This window comes from Megalopta genalis, chromosome 2 (assembly GCF_051020955.1).
Source record: "Megalopta genalis isolate 19385.01 chromosome 2, iyMegGena1_principal, whole genome shotgun sequence".
Taxonomy (NCBI): domain Eukaryota; kingdom Metazoa; phylum Arthropoda; class Insecta; order Hymenoptera; family Halictidae; genus Megalopta; species Megalopta genalis.
Genome location: NC_135014.1, coordinates 11,350,530 through 11,369,769, shown reverse-complemented (window position 1 = coordinate 11,369,769; position 19,240 = coordinate 11,350,530). Strand labels below are relative to the sequence as shown.

The 19,240-nt window shown below is 34.4% G+C and overlaps 5 protein-coding genes across 21 annotated transcripts; 2 read left to right on the top strand and 3 right to left on the bottom strand.

The window, feature by feature from the left end:
- Positions 1-30: 30 nt before the first annotated feature.
- Ssb-c31a (single stranded-binding protein c31A) lies at positions 31-1,151 on the bottom strand. 8 transcript variants are annotated; one of them, XM_033482253.2, is made up of 4 exons: positions 1,004-1,151; positions 694-758; positions 318-540; positions 31-236 (listed from the first exon to the last, which is right to left on the bottom strand). In XM_033482253.2, exons 1-4 carry the CDS (start codon positions 1,134-1,136, stop codon positions 154-156), a joined length of 504 nt encoding a protein of 167 aa, XP_033338144.2. In that variant the 5' UTR covers positions 1,137-1,151; the 3' UTR covers positions 31-153. The 8 variants fall into 8 exon arrangements, with proteins under 8 accessions (XP_033338144.2, XP_033338149.1, XP_033338151.1 ...); XM_033482258.2 differs by having other exon boundaries at positions 694-755; positions 1,009-1,139; XM_033482260.2 differs by having other exon boundaries at positions 694-755; positions 1,002-1,069.
- Positions 1,152-2,066: 915 nt separating this feature from the next.
- LOC117227212 (magnesium transporter spict) lies at positions 2,067-5,254 on the bottom strand. Of its 4 annotated transcripts, none has more exons than XR_013032620.1 (7): positions 4,688-5,254; positions 4,489-4,611; positions 4,282-4,424; positions 2,840-4,211; positions 2,554-2,699; positions 2,269-2,335; positions 2,067-2,198 (listed from the first exon to the last, which is right to left on the bottom strand). XR_013032620.1 is itself a non-coding variant. In XM_076518447.1 (6 exons), the coding sequence occupies exons 1-5, from the start codon at positions 4,788-4,790 to the stop codon at positions 2,678-2,680; spliced, it is 474 nt and encodes a 157-aa protein (XP_076374562.1). In that variant the 5' UTR covers positions 4,791-5,254; the 3' UTR covers positions 2,287-2,525; positions 2,631-2,677. The 4 variants fall into 4 exon arrangements, 2 of the variants coding, with proteins under 2 accessions (XP_076374561.1, XP_076374562.1); XR_013032621.1 differs by having other exon boundaries at positions 4,129-4,211; XM_076518447.1 differs by lacking the exon at positions 2,067-2,198 and having other exon boundaries at positions 2,287-2,525; positions 2,631-2,699; positions 4,129-4,211.
- Positions 5,255-5,390: 136 nt separating this feature from the next.
- fy (fuzzy planar cell polarity protein-like protein) lies at positions 5,391-7,987 on the bottom strand. Of its 3 annotated transcripts, none has more exons than XM_033482250.2 (6): positions 7,851-7,987; positions 6,864-6,987; positions 6,393-6,785; positions 6,134-6,331; positions 5,854-6,053; positions 5,391-5,782 (listed from the first exon to the last, which is right to left on the bottom strand). In XM_033482250.2, exons 2-6 carry the CDS (start codon positions 6,948-6,950, stop codon positions 5,425-5,427), a joined length of 1,236 nt encoding a protein of 411 aa, XP_033338141.1. In that variant the 5' UTR covers positions 6,951-6,987; positions 7,851-7,987; the 3' UTR covers positions 5,391-5,424. The 3 variants fall into 3 exon arrangements, with proteins under 3 accessions (XP_033338141.1, XP_076374559.1, XP_033338139.1); XM_076518444.1 differs by having other exon boundaries at positions 6,873-6,987; XM_033482248.2 differs by lacking the exon at positions 7,851-7,987 and having other exon boundaries at positions 6,864-7,330.
- A 64-nt stretch (positions 7,988-8,051) lies between these two features.
- On the top strand, positions 8,052-19,178 carry Mpc1 (mitochondrial pyruvate carrier). Its single transcript, XM_033482263.2, has 4 exons — positions 8,052-8,190; positions 18,194-18,314; positions 18,447-18,547; positions 18,873-19,178. Exons 2-4 carry the CDS (start codon positions 18,259-18,261, stop codon positions 19,034-19,036), a joined length of 321 nt encoding a protein of 106 aa, XP_033338154.2. The 5' UTR covers positions 8,052-8,190; positions 18,194-18,258; the 3' UTR covers positions 19,037-19,178.
- On the top strand, positions 8,171-17,680 carry wts (serine/threonine-protein kinase warts). Of its 5 annotated transcripts, XM_076518431.1 has the most exons (6): positions 8,227-8,942; positions 9,093-9,210; positions 9,282-9,602; positions 9,758-12,359; positions 12,448-12,725; positions 12,870-17,680. In XM_076518431.1, the coding sequence occupies exons 3-6, from the start codon at positions 9,324-9,326 to the stop codon at positions 13,299-13,301; spliced, it is 3,591 nt and encodes a 1,196-aa protein (XP_076374546.1). In that variant the 5' UTR covers positions 8,227-8,942; positions 9,093-9,210; positions 9,282-9,323; the 3' UTR covers positions 13,302-17,680. The 5 variants fall into 5 exon arrangements, with proteins under 5 accessions (XP_033338121.1, XP_076374546.1, XP_033338119.1 ...); XM_033482230.2 differs by having other exon boundaries at positions 8,171-8,293; positions 8,787-9,602; XM_033482228.2 differs by having other exon boundaries at positions 8,227-8,416; positions 8,787-9,602.
- Positions 19,179-19,240: the final 62 nt, after the last annotated feature.

Genomic DNA, 19,240 nt, shown 5'->3' with positions numbered 1-19,240 from the left:
GGAAATGAGACAGGCTGTAGAATAAATAGATTTACAGAATTATATTTTTTTATTAAAAATATTGAGCCTTAACAGATACTGACTCTCTTTACCAAGTAGCTGTGCAAGTAGAAAACTGTATTAACGCTGTTGATTGATGACATGGCTTATCGTTTAGCATTTGGATTTGACTACTTTGTCAACATCTTCCACTACTGATAGTAATTTCCGCCACTGTGTCATATTCAAACAGATACCTGTACAAAATAATTAATATATATTTTAAATCATAATCATTAACCACAATGTACACGTACCACATACAGTGTACAACATACCTTTCTTTCCAGGTTTCATGTTTGCATCCTTGTCAAAGTACATTTCTCTAATATCGACATACAGTTTCCCTTTAAAGTCTCGTACACTAATTTGACGGTTATTTCCGAGATCCCAGGCTGTATCCTCATTCTCCCGAGATTCTTTTTCCACTTTCTTTGATGGTTTTGCCTCCTTTTCATCAGCCTCCCTAGTCCTCTTCTGCTTTTTCTTTGGCTTTATATCCTTACAATCGAAATAAATGTATTATGTAAATATTTCATATAATGGAGTGTAATGTATATCTTTATATCCTTTCTAACAATAACAAATTTAAAATCTCAAGTATTATTTCTATGCAAGGTAAAAATTATCTGTTTAGTTATTTACGTAAAATACCTCCTCACTGCTGTCCTCGTCGGTTGACACATATTCCTTTGACTTTGGCATTTTCTCGAAATCTGCTAAAGTAAATCAAATGTATTGGTACGATATAATTTTTCTACGAGACAGAATTTTCACATATGAATAAATGTGGTCTTTTAACGATATGAGTACAATGTATTAATGTGGTGACTGGTTTATAACCTTCTATGTAACAGTTACAATACCGAAAGCACTATGGATTTCAATTATACGCATGCGTATATTCAAGAGTCGCAAAACTGTTCGATAAGCTCGTATAAATTAAAGTTCGTAATAATTATACTCGACCAAAAATCCAAGGGTAAATTCTGAAACCACCGGCTCAAAAATAACGTCCTCGATCTTAAAGTGATACCACACCAATAAAAACGGCTATTGTAATTATGATTTTTCACCCGTGTGAACTGGCTCACCATATAAACCACTATTAATGAAACATAGCTAAAAAAAATTGCTTTTTAATTGCTCATAATTGTTCACTAATTAGTTTTAATTACTAACTTATCCTTTTCGAGAAATATCCAAAAAACTTTTTGAAACTCCTAGTTACTTTTATGAGAGTCTAGAGACTTTTAAAAATTCGAAAATTCTGAAATAATGTATAAAACGTGTTGTATAACTCATCAAAGAATTGCTCTTTTCATCTAACCATTTGCTCAACCTTCCACGCGCAACAATTTTATCAATAAACAATGCATTTTAAATAAACAAATATATAAGGAACTAAGAGCACGTGTCATTCATGGCTGCCAAATATCAATTGGCATAAATACTCAAAAAATTGCTCTAACTCAATGTGCGATGCCTTAAACAAATGCTCTTTAATTATCCATTGTTATTCTGTAATTGTTTTTAATTGCTCCTTCGTAGTTTTTCAGAAATTTCCAAAAAACTTCTTTGGAGACAACTAGGGACTTTTACGAGAGGGGTTGGAGAATTGTACATATTGCTATCCTTGTTGTATAGTCACTAGATGGCACCACCGTTCACTTTTTTATAGCGCTTTCACTGTTTTGTTAATTATTTAATATTCGTTTTTTAGAATTTTATACTCTGCATAGATGCCACTGAATACTTCTGTGTCTTCGAAATATTTCTTTCTACTTTATAATATCATATATATGTATATATATATATATATATATATATATATATATACATATATATATATATATATATATATATATATAACCTTAACATAACCATGAACATAATTTTGAAAAATTATGATTAGTCATTTTTATTGAATTGTAAAATACGTATATCTACATTTGCGGTGTAAAATTATTAACATTTTAAGTTGAAGCATAAAGCATTACATTGTGAAATTGCAATGTAACAAGATATTCCCATTCTCATTTAGGTTTATTTTCTATAAATGATTTACATTTGTGAAGTATATTACACTAAAGATGTTTTGTTATATTCGAAAATATAGTAGGAAATAGTGTCCTCACTGAATCAATGAACTAAGCATGCTAAAAGAAAAGAAATAAAAGCACAATTTATCCAAAGTCTATCATTAGGTTAGATGTTAACTGAACTTACCCATATAAATAATAGAAAAATGATAGGAGATAAAATGCAAGTTTAATCCAACCCTCTCTTTGGTGTGCTGTAAGAACTTGAGCATTTAGTATATTGGTAGGATCATATAAACCTGATTTAGACATTACTGGCCTGTGATAATATCTCCATAAATGATAAACAATTAATGGTATATTTAAGAGCAATGAAAACCATTGTCCACTAATTAGAAACAAAATATTGATGAGAATGTGTAAACCGTATTCTGGAATAACTAGCTGAAATGTAAATACACGATAAGCAAACCTTGTTCAAAATGTGTGTATACCGTTTCCGAACAGTGAAAGTATTTGAAAATTGACAAAGAGAATATTCAGTCTCACCGGATTTAAACTGTTACATTGTTCAATCGGATTTTTATAGCCAGTTTTTAATTCATCAAATGTAATGACCTGAAATATAAATATACAATTAATTTAGTAAAGAAACAACAATCCAATTAGGTTAGAAATAATTCGTATCACTTGTTCGCACACGACTCCGCCGAACACTACATACGAATAAACGTCGTTGTTAAATTTTGTACACGTACATGAAACATTGCAAAAAATATTAAAAAAGCATCAACAAGTAATGCCACAATATACGAAAAGGCGACTAAACTGAACGCCATTATGACCACGCATGACGTAGTATCAAGTAATTCATTACACGGTAAAGCAAATGACAAAAGATGTCGACTCATTAATCCTAAGTAAATATACAATTTTCTTGATTCTTTTTTTTTTGTTAATGTTGTTGTTATAATGATTCTGACTATATTACATAACAATAAATTGTATTATTAATTTTTTTACTTTCATAAATAGTTATGTTGTTCTAGATATATATGTACATATATATGTACTCTTTTTATTATATGGAATAATTAACAAAACAAGCTATCTGCGCATAATATCTATTATTTTTTTATATCAGTATGGTGTAGTATACAAATTGTACAACACTTCTTTTACTTTTCATCGCTATACATTTTGTTCGTAGTAGTTCATGTATGAGGAATAAAAATGTGTACAAAGAATACATATTATGTACAGATATAGTAACCTACGAATGTAACAAATGAAAACAGTACATAACAGTCAATAGCTAAAATAAAAAATATAAAATAAATACTGTAAAACATGATACTGTATGAAACAAATCGCCGCCTATGAATATAATATTAAATTTGGTTTAAGTAAAGTTGTTTAAGCACCATATGTATGCTCTAATTCTGTTTCTAATCTTGTTATTAATCTTTCCTCATCTGTATTGTTCCATTGGGTGCTATTGTTTAGAAGTAACTCCCTTTTGGGTCTTAACATATGCTTGATATTACAAAAGTTTATGTCTAATTCTGTAAATCCATTTAATAGAAATATGGCGATAATCACAGTGAGAAAACCACAAAAGCAACCTAAAATGTCTTCGGTTCCTATATTTTCCCATTCTCTAAATAATATCGCGGATGCGATTATTACTAATGTTGTAAAAATAACATAATAAATTGGTGTAACTATTGTAGTTTCAAACAGGTCTAATGATCTATTCAAATAATTCATTTGTACACTGATACAAAGTATTACACTAAATAAAAACACCCACGTTAACCAGTTGGTGAAGCCATTATAATTAGTGGTAATGGTTTCCTTCAAAGCTAATCCTAAACCTTTACAGCTCATAACAGTTAATGAACCAACAGATGAGCATAGACAGATGTATACCAAAATATTTTGGTTTCCATAAACAGGACCAAAATAAAAAATCGTTAACAAACTGTACAACATTACTATCAATATATAAATAATATAACCTGGATCTTTTAATTTATCTACTAACTCGTTTAAAGTACTAATTTCTTCGTCTTTGGGAGAATGAAGTACGATCATTGTAGAACCTAATATACATAAAAGGCATCCGATCTGGAAAAAAGTATTTATATGTATCTATGCTAAATATACATCAATATAATGTACGATATCGCTTGTTTACCTTTCCGAATAAGTTAAGTTTTTCATTTAAATACTTGGATGCTAATACTGCAGATATTAGAACGCTGAGTGCTCCCAATGGTGTAACCAAGGAAGCCGGTGCAAAAGCATAAGCAGCAAAATTAGCTGCTTCTCCTATTGCCACTTTAATACAAAAATATAGTTTCAAAAGACGTATAATTAAATTAAAAAAACATTTTTTACTTACTTGAAAGGAGACCAGCCCACCATAGCCATTCTTTCAAGTATCCAAACCCTCCAGACGAAGCTCGTAACCCACCACATCTCTGAAGACGAATCAGTGCTTTTTTTTTAATAATAAAACTGGCCCCTAAATGATCATCAAAATATAAGAAAATTATAACAAATTAGTAGCTTGCAGAAACTCCATCCATGGTGCCACTAACCTATAAAACCACTTGAACTGATTGCAAGTCCTAGACCTATATAAAAGTGTTTCGAACTGTATGATTTTGAATCGACCACAATTTCTGTCAAACTACTATCCATCTTTTATTATTGGTTAAAGAGAAAAATGAAAGTGTACTAGATCTATTCGTTTTAGACTATGATTGTAACACATTGTAATACCTTATCGAAACATAGGTAATATGTATATGTGTTACATATATGACTATTCTCTTATCGATACTTTTTTATGTGACTAACATGCAAAACTAAGTTATCATTCGAATTATAATTTGTAAAGGTATGAATATAAACATTCCTTTAACAAGCTCCCCCTCTCTTATTCATTCTTTTCCAATTTGTAGACAGAACAGTACTATACATGCATGCACATAAGTGCATTGTTTTTTTATCAATGAGCCATGCGTTTACAACGATAAACATATGTATGTCACACATACACATTATTACATATATGTAAAATGGGAAAGTTTGCCATCTGCTGGCTAGCGACAGAGGTAGCCACAATATATATTTTTATTTGAATGATCAAAATTCTGTGGTTGACTTTTTAGCTATGCTCTTTTTCTATGAAATTTATGTATACGCACATAATCCATGTGAAATACATTAATATTTTATTCATAAGAAAAAAGTATAAAAGTTTTGTGTAGTAGGGGAAGGATTATCATCATAATAGTGTAATGTAAAAATGTTAAAAAACGTATACTTTCATTTACCAAAAATTTTGCTTATCTGTAAGTAACATTTTCAATATTTTTTGACAAATTAATCTCATAGTATGCGTTGGAACTATAGAAGCATATAAAATACAAAGTATATGATCATTATGTTTAACTGCATAACATTTGTGATACTCCGAACATAAATATATTTCTTTTGCAGTAACAAATTTCCAATTATCTTTCTTCGTATCATCTTCACATACTGAAGACAATATAAATGTTTCAACAGCTTGATGATAAAAGGTTCTTAATATGTCTAATCTATGAGATCCGCTAATTCTAGTATTAGCATATCGATCATTTTTACAAAGTACAAATTTTTGTACTTTATAATTCACTAGAAGAAATCTAAAAAAGAAAATTATTCGATACATTTTTTTTCATCTAAGTTATATATACAATTTGATTTAAAGTAGTACCCAAGAGCCTCTGAATCCAAGTTTATCGATATAGGTAAATTCCTTGGATAGCACAATTCGACGCTATTTAAAATGTCAACAGTATTTTTCCAGCACTGTACAGCCAACCGCTCCACCTCTGATAACTCTGGATTTGGTCCACATAATGCTAAGACTTCTATATGGTTGATTAATGTAACAGACACTAATCGAAAAGCCACCTATGTTGCCTTTTGTGTTATATTTACAATTTGTTGCTTCAACAAGTTGTTTTTTAATAATTTTTTACAAGAATACTTACGTTTGGACTTTTATAAGGTAAAAATACTGGAATGTCACGCATTGTGCAAATATTTTCAATAGTTACAACCGTTATCAGTAACTTTCTTTCAATAGGATTCAAGGTCCACCATCCTTCTGTGGCAACTGCTAAGCAGCCATGTATTAAGATACAACCATACATGGAATCTAAACATTCCATGTAGCCTTCTAGACAAGTCTTAAATATACTGTTATTTAATATATAAGAAAATTAGCATATTATATAAAATTTCAATTACCTGAAGTACATTATTTTCAAGGCAAACAATGCACTCTGTCATATTGATGATATCAATCTTTAAAGAAATTCCATCACCTGAATCAAGACATTGTAATAAATTATCAACAAGCGGACTACAAGAACGCATATCTCTCTTAAGTTTTTCTATATTTTTTGCACTTTTTAATTCGTCTATGCCAACAAATAAAATCATTGCCCCGAAAACAGCATCAAGAAATTCATTCAAAACATATTTTGTAGTTCCATTTGCAATGACTATTAAAGTAATGCTTTCATTGAATTCTTTCCACATAATGGTGGTATCTGGTAAATCAGTGTACATGAGCTTAACATCTTGAGATTTAAGAAACATATGGATACCATTCAGCGATGCTATTTTAGAAAATGTCATCTGTAAACAAACAAAATGAAATTCAGGGCAACTCTTGTGCAGACTTTTTTATTACAACTATAACAATCTTTTCTCAACTCTTTTTACCGGATCTCCTTCTCCTTTTTGTCGGGAAAATAATGGAATTCCTCCAGAAGATGTTAAACACATAACATGGGCTACCATGGTGTAACAGTGGTTTTATTCTATGTGAACTAGTTATCTAATAAGAACTAATTATCTTAAATTTGTATACAAATTTACAATATTACATAAATTGCATCGTTTCATACATAAAAATAAAATCAAAATTATGCATCTTCCAATACAGTCCAATCTGTGAACTGGAATTTCAGTTACAAGTTGATTATATTATGGATATGATAGAAATTATTTTTTGATTCCATGTAAATATATAAAAATATATCATATGCACCAAAAAGTTTCACATACAAGGACTGAAGAATTCTTAACATGATTATTTTAGTATTATTTAATGGTTTCTACATTGTGTATCCATAATGTATACACAATACAAAACAAGGTACATAATTTCGTACAAAAGTTGATTTATTCGAATTTAATTTAATTTCGTTGGTTTCATGTTTGCTGTGTATGTATTAGACTTATAAAATATGTCGTCCTCGAAGATTGAACGTAACTGAAAAATCACTTGATTGGTTGGGTTGTTGTAACGGTAAAAATGAAGAAAAAAATAAGAACATTTTTCCGAGAGAATTAGATTTCCACATATCTTATTTTCTTTTATTTCTGTTGTTCTGTTTGGTTTTAAAAACAATAATGTTTCGACAGAAATGACCTTCGATGATCATGAAATAATTAAAGATGACAAAAGATCTAAATAAAATTGTTATCAGCAAAGCATAACCTTAAAAGAAAATTAGACTTGATTAAATGTCTAATACAAATAGAAAATAGCAAATAGTTTGATTAATTCATGGAATAAATATACAAGAATAGGAAAAATTGATATAATCTCGACGTCTATTTGATACGAAGAGCCAACTGCAGTTGTATATTATCGAAGAAATATGCTTATACGATTATTCTTTCGAATATGTATACCTTTTGAAAGATTAACTTTCACATATGTTATCAAACTCGAAATATGTACATATTGTATGTTAAAAATATTAGAAGATCAATTACAGAGAAGAATTTGTTTTTTCGCGCACAAGCTCTGTATACACCGCAAATTACGAAAAAGAGTGTCAAATCGGTGTAGGAATGTGGCACTTCAAAATGGCTGCCAGTTACTTTGGTAATTTACGGCTGTATCTTTCTTTATTGTTGCTGATTTAATTAAGACTGTGTATCGAAATATCGTAGGATTAATCTCAAAGAGAAATAGTGAAGCAAAAGTTCTGCGTACGCGTTACTCTCGTCACATGGATTCTGTGGAAACGTGAGAATAGAATATGCTTTGAAGTCGTTCTCTCCCGATTGTTGCATCGGTCGAACTTATTTCAAGACATTTCTTCGCCAATGCTTTGCTGTTTTCGAGAAAAGTGTGTTAATGTAGTTTATTATACATGTAAAAGACACTCTAAAATGATCAGTTAGATGTCTAACGAATAGGTTAGATTACAGATCGATCTCGACATCATGCACAGAAATACGGAGAAACGTTTGTGAGATCATATACGAGTGTATTTTATTCGATAATAGATGGTTCCAAATTATATGTACATATACATATACATATACATATACATATACCTGTACCAATTCCTATACCTATACCTGTACATGCATACATACTTGTCATGTGTGTATTCATATCTGTGCGTGAGCCTATGCAAATGTAATATATATAAATATATTTGTATATGTATGTATATGTGTATACGTATGCGTGTGTATGTATACATATGCATGTGTATATATGTATATACAATTATGGATGATTCAAAACAATTTTGCATGATGCCAGATAGTTATAGGATAATTAATAACATTTCGAAACCTATCGACACATTGAAATTTATGTAATTTTCATAGTGTGTCCAATCGCAAGTACTTGGTCGGGAAATAGTATTATAATCAGCAATGTCTGCCGGCATTAGCTACAGGAATCAATGCGTTTTGTGTGCACTACGTATTGTACAATCGTTGAAAAGATACTGCGCAAGGACTTGTTAATGTCGGCCTGGTTCAGTAAGCATTTTGTTTTTCTATTTTATTGTTTTCTCCTATAGGGACTTGTTTATTATCTACCACAATTCCGATAATATAGCAATAACACTGTCTTACTATAACTTATGTAATTGTCTACTAAGATCAAATTATTTATTTATACGGTTAAAGCACAAAATCTTAATGGAAGACGTAATGGCTGTGAACAATTTTGTATGGAACACGATAAAAATGTACCATAGAAGCATTATAACGCTCTAAGAATGTGCTGTAATATTATGTTTTAGATGTATGTATGCGCGCTTGTGTGTGTGTGTATATATATATACATATATATATATATACATATATATGTCACAGCCGGATTAAAGCTAGGTCTTAACGGGCCTAGCATGGGTAACTATGAATCCAACCGCGGTTAATAAATCAAGCACACGTGGCTCTGGATACCATCAGAAGGCATTGGCTGAAATTCGTAATTCGTTGTTGCCCTTCGCAAATATTGGAGGAGCGAGCGAAGTAGGTTCCAGTGCTGCGAGTACTATATCTACCTTATCCACAACCAGTGGTATTAGTTCTGCCTCTGGACTGAGTGGTCTCTCTGGTGCTTCTGGTTCTACCATCGACAAATCTGACCAACGACAATTATTAACACAATTGTTAGCGATGGGTTACTCCGAGGTGCGTGAGTTGCAAACTTTCAATTTGCATTGTATCTTGTATTTGTATAAAGTGGGAATACATTGATATTGATATCCTTGTTGATATTGATATTGATATTGATGTCGATGTTGATGTTAATATTAATAACGTTGCGAATTTTTTTCAATATACAGGAAATTGCATTACGAGCATTGAAGCTGGGCAACTGGCGTTTGGATGCAGCTGTAGAATTTTTGAAACAAGCACAAGGGGAATCGTTAAATGGACTTGGTAAATTAAACACCAAACTTATAAGGAAACCCAGTTTGGAAAGAGAATTGAATTTACAACGTGGCAGCCCCGCGTTGGATAGCGGAGCTGGAAGCTCGCGATCCGATAGTCCTCATCTGACGGAGCTTAGTCCGCATACGCAATTAAGCCGTCAATATTCTCCGAGTAATTTCGTAGAACGAGAACCACCGCCACCTCCGCCTCCTAGATGCAGTTCTACACCGCCACCACCGCCACCGCCTCACGCTCCGTACAATCAGCCGAACGTGCCGACTAATATGCAGCAAATGCTGAAGCGTATGTCTCCTGCTCCGGTGGTTCCTACGCGACCACCACCAACCACACCTGGCAATACCGGACCTATTTCCACGTCGGTCAATTTACCGCAAAGAGGTACAAGTCCGGTATCGAGTTCAAACAATAACTCGAATAGTCGTCAACCGATGATCGTTCAAAACGGACCTCAGGTTCAACAGCAGCTCTCCCAGCAAATACAAGCTCTCAGTATATATCAGACCGGTAGTAGCAACTCTAATACTCAAGTTGAACCACCGCCTCCGTATCCTATAGTTTCTTCTTCGTCGACTGGGCCGGTGCAACCACCATCTTACAGTGTCTCAATACAGAATAGGCAGAGCCCTACGCAGTCCCAACAAGACTATCGGAAAAGTCCATCGTCCGGAATCTACTCCGGTCCCACTTCGGCTGGTTCGCCGAGCCCCATTACCGTCACCGCTATATCCCCGAGTACGCAAACTTCTATGGCTAGACCTACTCCGTTGCAGGCATGGGGCGCACGGCAGGCCAAGACACAGCCACCAATAATCATGCAATCGGTTAAGAGCACTCAGGTACAGAAACCCGTGTTGCAAACTGCTATCGCACCAACTTCGCCGCAACCCATTTCTACCACTAGCAATACACCCACGCCACCACCGTCTTACGCTTCATCTATTCAGCAAAAACAGCAACAACAGCCGCAGCAACAACACCAACATCAACACCAACATCAAACAGTTCAACAGCAGCAACAACAATCGCAACAACAACAAACCCCGCAACAACCACCACCGCCTGCATACGCGCCAGTGAACAATATTGCAACAACGACCGGTAGCAATATGAATGTAAGCGTTTCGGTAGGAGTACCGACCACGGAACCGCCAAGTTACGCGACAACGATGCAAGCGTTAGCAGCGCAACGAGGTATGCATCATCCGCTTCCGCCTCCTCCATACGGAACTTCAACTACTGAAGAGCCTAGTGGAATGCCAACCATGGAGAACAATGCGAGCCTGAGATCGTCCCCGGTCGCAGCGCATCATCCTCCGTTACAAAGAAAATATTCACCCGCCGACAGTTGTCAGCACCCAATGGAAACGCCATCTTTATCCTCGGTAGTGTCGACTTGTCTAAATAATAGGAGTAATAATAACAGCAACAGCAACAACGCTGCCAGCAACAATGTTGGTTGCAATAGTAGTGGTAACAACAACTGCGCCACTACAGTCACTACTACTGTATGCACCAGCAGTACCACTGTTACCACCATCACAACCACAACCACTACTAACATTGTCGTGGCTGCTTGCATCGGTAGTAACAACAACGGAAACGGAAATAGTAATGGCAACAACAATGGTAACAATAACAATAACAATAATCATACAACGGATAACAATGGGGCGAAAGGCGGTGGAGGTAGTACACTTTCACCTTACAAGATTAAGCATCAATCTCCAATACCTGAGCGCAAACACATGAGTAAAGAAAAAGAGGAAGAACGCAGGGATTGCAAAGTCCGCAATTATTCTCCACAGGCGTTCAAATTCTTTATGGAACAGCACGTCGAGAACGTGTTGAAGTCCCATAAACAACGACTGTATCGTCGGCTTCAGCTTGAAACGGAAATGGCTAAAATAGGTCTGAGTGCGGAAGCGCAGTGTCAAATGAGGAAAATGTTATCGCAGAAGGAATCGAATTACATCAGGTTGAAGCGGGCAAAGATGGACAAGTCGATGTTCACGAAAATTAAACCTATAGGAGTTGGCGCGTTCGGAGAAGTAACTCTCGTGAGAAAACTCGATACGAATCAGTTTTATGCCATGAAAACTTTAAGGAAAGCGGATGTATTGAACCGTAATCAAGTTGCTCATGTTAAAGCCGAGAGAGATATATTGGCAGAAGCTGACAACGAATGGGTAGTGAAACTCTATTATTCCTTCCAAGATAAAGACAACCTGTATTTTGTCATGGATTATATACCCGGTGGTGATTTGATGTCGTTGCTGATCAAATTCGGTATTTTCAAGGAATCACTGGCACGATTTTATATCGCTGAGCTTACATGCGCTGTAGAAAGTGTACACAAAATGGGATTTATTCATAGAGACATTAAACCCGATAATATCTTAATCGATCGAGATGGACACATCAAGTTGACGGACTTCGGATTGTGTACGGGTTTTCGCTGGACTCATAACTCCAAGTACTATCAACAAAACGGTAAGACGAGTATCATCGGCAAAATAGAGTAGCCTTTACTTTGAGCTATGGTAGATATTCAATCTGATGTTTGTTATGATAAAAACAGGTCATGGGAAACAAGATTCTATGGATCCCGCTGATGACTGGAACAACGAGTGCCGTTGCATTCAGTTAAAGCCACTGGAACGTAGAAGGCACAGAGAACATCAAAGATGTTTGGCTCATTCGTTGGTTGGGACACCAAATTATATTGCGCCTGAAGTACTACAAAGGACAGGGTATACTCAATTATGTGACTGGTGGAGCGTCGGTGTAATTCTTTACGAAATGTTGGTCGGTTCTCCTCCATTCCTTGCTAATACACCCGCCGAAACACAATACAAGGTAATTAAGTTTCATCCTTTTGCATTCAGTCTGATTCATTTCGGTTCGACGCAATTTGAGTGGCGAGAAACTAAATTCTGTAGAGCAATAGCAAGCAGAGGGAAACGGTCACGTGTCCACGTAAGAATGAATTTCCGATTACAGGTGATTAATTGGGAGACGACTCTACATATTCCGAAGCAGGCGAATCTTTCCGCGGAAGGTATGGATTTGATATTGAAGCTTTGCGTTGGTGCAGACCGTCGACTAGGTAAGAATGCGGATGAAGTAAAGAATCATCCGTTTTTTGCGAGTATCGATTTTGAAAAGGGGTTGCGCCGTCAAGTGGCGCCTCATATACCTCGGATACAATATCCTACCGATACGAGCAACTTTGATCCGGTCGATCCCGATAAATTACGCAATTCTGGATCATCTGATTCAAATAAATCTGACGAACTGTTGAATAATGGGAAACCGTTCCATGGTTTTTTTGAATTTACGTTTAGACGATTCTTTGACGACGGTGGTGGTCCTGCGTACCCTAGTCGGATAAGTTTAGACGATAACGACAACCAAGGTCCCGTTTACGTATGATGCTAGGTTTCCAAGTTTTGCAATCAAGTTTCGTACATCTATGAGACATAAACTAATGTTTCGCGATGTTTCGCGTTCGATTGTTCGATGTTTGTAAATATTGTTCGAAATAATTTCGGCTCGAACGAAATTAGAATTGGTATGTGAAATTGTTGCAGTCGATTCAATGGAACACCATACACCGTACTATAAGATTACGAAAACGAAAACAAAAACCTTCGCACTTGTCCCTTACTGCTGATGTTGCGTTCGTCCATGCGTTTCGTTATTCCCTATATGACTTTATTTTTCACCTTTCACCATTCACCATTCACCATTTATCTTTCATCTCTTACTTTTTACTCCATCTCACTTTACTTCAATCTGCTCTGTTTTACTCTGCTTTATTCCGCTCTAGTTTGCTTGATTCTACCCTACAGTGCTTCACTCTGCTCTACTTTGCTTTTCTCTGCCCTACTTAACTCTACTTTGCTCTTCACTGTTCTTCTCTGCTCTGATCTGTCTTTACTTTGGTTTACTTGGCAGTATCGTATTTTATCCAGTTTACTTCTACTATTTGACAAAGCTTTTTTCTGAATCCTTCTCCATTAAATCCTTCACCATTTATTTCATTTTCGTATCGTATTATTCTAAAATCACGACGATGGCAGGACAGAATTACGGGTCGTCGCAAAATCTATAATTATGGGCATTTATTGTGTGTTTATATACAATTTTTAGAATTTTATTATTAGAATGTGATGCAATATAGCTTGGAGTAAGATAGGTTTTATAGTTCTGTGGTCCTTCATAAAACTGTATGATTTCTTGAAAACGTTTTCCAATTCGTTTACGGTGAATCGTATATATATACATATATATTTACAATTTCAAATACTAATATGAACATAACAGTCGATTGGGAGGAAAGAAAATAAATGAACGATGGCTGGTGTATATCTATGTATATATGTGTTATGCAAATATGTACTTGCCATTCTCATTTGAATTGGTTTTTGTGCCTATTGGAAACACAACTTTGTATATTTCAGTAAATACTGTGATATTGCAGATAATTAGAATAATGTGGCTTTTAAATGTATTAACTTTATTTAACTTCTTTCTTCTTTTTTACATGGAATGCTATTATAAATAATTGTTACTAAATATTAATTATTATTGTATAGACATTTGAATGGATGTAATGTGTTCATTGTATATTTTATGCAGGTTTTAATCGTCAAATCTTTGTTTCTTTATCTCTTCCTTCATTCTCTCTCTCTCTCTCTCTCTCTCTCTCTCTCTCTCTCTCTCTCTCCCCTTCTCTCTCTTTTGTTCGCTGACTCACGCACTCACACAATCACCCATGCCCCTCTTTTCGCTGTTGGCTCGCTACAATTTCGTTCTATTCGCATCTTTACATTTCTTAGTTTTAAAAAATGTGTTAAGTAGCCTACAGACGCTGCAATTTATCTTGTCACATGCCTCGCGTTATTAGATCTCACGTGAGCTAATTGTTGGACTACATTTTTCTTTTATGAATTGTGACATCTTCTTTTGCAATAAATTTTCACGAAGACACTTAAATTACTTAAATTACATTTTGCTATTTAATCGGTATGCGCGTTAGTCCAGTCATAAGTTATAATATGATGCGACCACCTCATGATTTCACGTGAGACCTGTCTTGTAAGACATGTTTCCAGAAATTTTTCATCGTCTTTAGGGCACTTGATGGATTCACTATTGCGTCACATACTGTTTTCGTTTCGTATGTCTTTTGCGTCTTTTCGGAATAACTGCAGACAATTACGTGTAAGAAACTTTTCCGAATAGGGTAAAAGACAGGCGGTTAGAGAGATCGGATGCACAGAGAGATTGTTAATATAAATCATGTAAAAACGCAAATGATTAATGTAATGAAAAATCGCTTTATTCATAGTTTTACGTAAGAGAGTTTTTATTATTCGTAAACTACATCCTAACAAGTAAGACTTCCTAAATATAATTGTACCGAAGAAATTGATCGAATCTGTTGACTGTAATATTTATAATATGGCTGTTTCAATTTCAGTGAGAGTATCAAATTTCCTGCAGAACGGAACGGTAACACGAGATATACAACCCTACTTTTTATATATTTTTGCAAAACACATTATTTCTTGCTTTCTTGTTTAACTTTCGTGTACTATTTTGAAATTATTCGCGGGTCCCGACTGATACGAACAGAAGTCAGACTTTCATGTTTTTATGTAAATAGGATATTTTTATTCATTAAAATCTATACTGCCGATTGAATTGGTTTCAGTTGTTACATGCTTCTAATTGTGTTTGTCATTGTAACTACAATGTGGCCTACAGACGACGAGATTTATCTCGAGACACATCTCGTGTGACCAGATCTCACGTGAGCCAATCCTTGAACCAGTCTTTTCATTTATGAATTGTGTGTAATATCTTCTCCTCCTACTTTTTCTTCTTCTTCGACTGATAGAGCAATTGCTGCAACAATTACAATATTTCCTTGCGCTTGCACACTCTGAAACTCCATTTTGGTGTTTCGACGTGTTACTATGCGTGATACCCGACGTGAATATTGAATATTCACTAATCGTGAGAGACTATAATACGATGGACCCCTCATGGTTTCACACAAGACCTACCTGTGAGCTGTGAGACTCACTCACATCCTGACGTGAGACCTGTTCGCAAAAACGTGTCTCTAGATCTAGACAAATCTTATCGTCTGTAGACCACTTTACTGACTGTGATTGTAATCGTGATTGTGATTGCCGTTTCGTCTTTTTCGTTGTCATCAGATGAAAATTTAGAATTTGATCAAATTTGTTCATTGCTTGAATGTTGCTGTGAAGAGCAACTTCGATGTATCCACTTTATCTAGCACAAAATAAATTACTGAAAAAAAGAAAATTGAAGCGAGGAAAATAATAAATACCAAAGGGACTCACTATTGTTATCGTAAAAATAATTCTCCTATGCTACACATAATAATAGCTAATTTTATTATTATTCGTGTACATAATTTGCATATGTAAGTTTAGTCTATAGATATGTGTACGTGAAAATGGCACAAGAATCGAAGGAAGAATAACTAAAACGAACATTCTGTTAATAGCTCTTGTGTTATTTATAACAGGTATTGCAAACAATCGATCGTGAAACTATACGAAACGAAATGTAACGAAACAAACGAATTCCTGCACCGCGTCTACATATTTTACACACTTGTCAATCGTTGGAAGATCGTTTCAAATGCTTCCTTTGATAAATTTCATCCGATCATCGCATTAACGACCTGTTGCACTCTAGAACGATTGAGATCCAATGATAATTTATATGTATGAACGAGTCTATAATCTATACAGCGATACTAATAAGTGTTCCTTAACTCTGTTAACACGTTGCGTGTCTTTATAGATAATTGTTCTGTATAGTTAATTAGATTCGAAAGATGTTTCGAAAATTTGAAATCTTTCTTACTGTGAGGCTGAGAGTTTACTACAAAAATAATATATCGATACTATATTAGTTATATAAAATAGTAAGTTCTGAATAAATAATATTTTCCAAACTTGACTGAAATAAAAAAGTCAAATCGTAGTTAGGAAACTTTGTAAATGATAGGCAGACAACGTGTTAAACTCGACAATTTAATGATCGATTTGTCGACATTACTCACTACGTACTGACAATAAAATATTTTTATACCTTTATATGTATATATATATTTTTATATATATACATATATATGTATGTACATAAACAATTACAATTAGTTTTAAATATTATCTGCGTAAAACTATAACATATTATGTATTCGTTGATTAAACTTTGCGCCAAGTGAAGTTCGGCTGGATTCGGCTCATCTCTCGTATTTCGTATCTCGTTTCTCGTTTCTCGTTTCTCGTTTCTCGTTTCTCGTCTCTGGTCCCTCGTTCTCGTCTCTCGCCCCTCGTCGCTCGTCTCGCCCGGCCAGGTCCGCCTCCATCCTACCTCGTCTCGCTTTGCCTTGATTCGATACAGCGTGGCATTGCATTTTCGAATCTATTCGACTTGACTCGATTCGACTAGGCTAGAACGACTAATTGTAACGCGAATGTTCTTGCTTAGTTTCATTAGTTTACAGATTGTATGTAACGCAATTACAATATAATATAAAGATCTGTTAACTTACACGCGAAAGAAAGATGATTTTGAATTATGTATAATGTATTTGGTTGTACATTTTGTAACATCTTCTCTTCAGCTTTTGTAATTACGACATCGAAGCAAAACAGAGAGGCGTATACATATTGTACTGTATTATGACAGTTTAATATATCGAATTTTTGTATATACTTTCAATAATTACTTTAAATTAAAAGTACATTCAATGCTTACTTGTATAAAGTTGTTTTATGTACTTCATAAATAATCATGCGAACGAAAACTAATTTCGTATCATGAAACAGTGATATGATGCTTCTAAAAGGATCTAAGCGAAAGATTCGTTTCCGCAGATATTTGTGGATACTCTTAGCAATTGTGATATAAGATACAACACAACTATTTTTAAATTGTCCCGCGTTTTACCGCTACACACTATCGATTATGGGATTATGTTCTGCATGCATACTTAAATACTTATGTACATGTAATGTCGATACGAAACGAATTCATTACGGTGGGAAAACACTTTATAAATACAACTGTATAAGGAACAATGGCATATTCTTCAAATGAAAGTTATCATTTTTTAAATTCATACTTCGATACTTGGAGGTGACACTTTTTAGCGAGTGATTTTTTGCTTGGTGGAGAAATGCTTGTACTATCGACCGTTTATGTAACTGAGGACTGATACTAGTCGCAGCTTCCAAGTCACTTGTATATATTGCATTTGCCTCTTACAGGTTCACTTTCTTTCGAAGAAAATCAATTTATTGGGAAGGAAGGAGAGAAAAAATAGAGGGAAAAGATGAATCGTGTAAAAAAACTTCTGTCGAGCAAAGAGACACGAGATTATTTAATGAGGCAAGTTATACAAAATTTGTACATGCATACACGCGCTCGTCCGTTCAATCGCGTAATCAGTGATAACGTGTTACGCTATGTTCCTTTTGTTACAAACAATTTGATCATACAAAATTCGCTATTTTGTTTCAGTACACATTTTTGGGGACCTATAGCTAACTGGGGCATTCCGATTGCTGCGATCGCCGATATACGAAGAGACCCAGCATATATTAGTGGAAAAATGACGTTTGGTTAGTTTGGTGATTTATTATTTCTCCTAATACAAGTAACACGAATTTTTCAGAATTAATTCTGCAGATTTCACGCATGACAATATATAAGAATTTATGTTGAAGGCATTCGAAAGATCCATCAAGTTTATGATTGTGTTCATTCTTTTTTTTTTCGTTTTGCATGATCAAACATTCTAAAATCGTAGAGATACATAATATCGTTTTGTTAAATGGAATTATAGCATGTGAACTTTGAATCGCAAAACAAATATGGCAAAAGTTAATTCAAACTTACAGCAAATGGTGCATTCGAATGGATTATCAATTGAGAAATTTGTTTCAGCCTTGTGTTTATATTCTGCAATGTTTATGAGATTTGCGCTGAAGGTGCAACCAAGGAACTTGCTTCTCTTTGCTTGTCACTTTGTTAACGAAGGTGCACAATTGACGCAAGGTGTTAGATTTATTAAACATCATCTTTCAGGCAAGAAGGAGGTAACAGCTTGAAACCATCATTTCTCTGGTCTTAAAAGTACAAAGTTCTTACTATTCTTTTGTAGCATATCCATCAAAATTTGATGGAGACTTTTTAAGACACGTATACTATGTATAATTTAAATAATATAACCTCAGCTACTTCACAACTAAATACTTTCGTGGTTTTAATATTTATACAATGAATGTAAAAAAGCATCTACATTCAATCGGGGA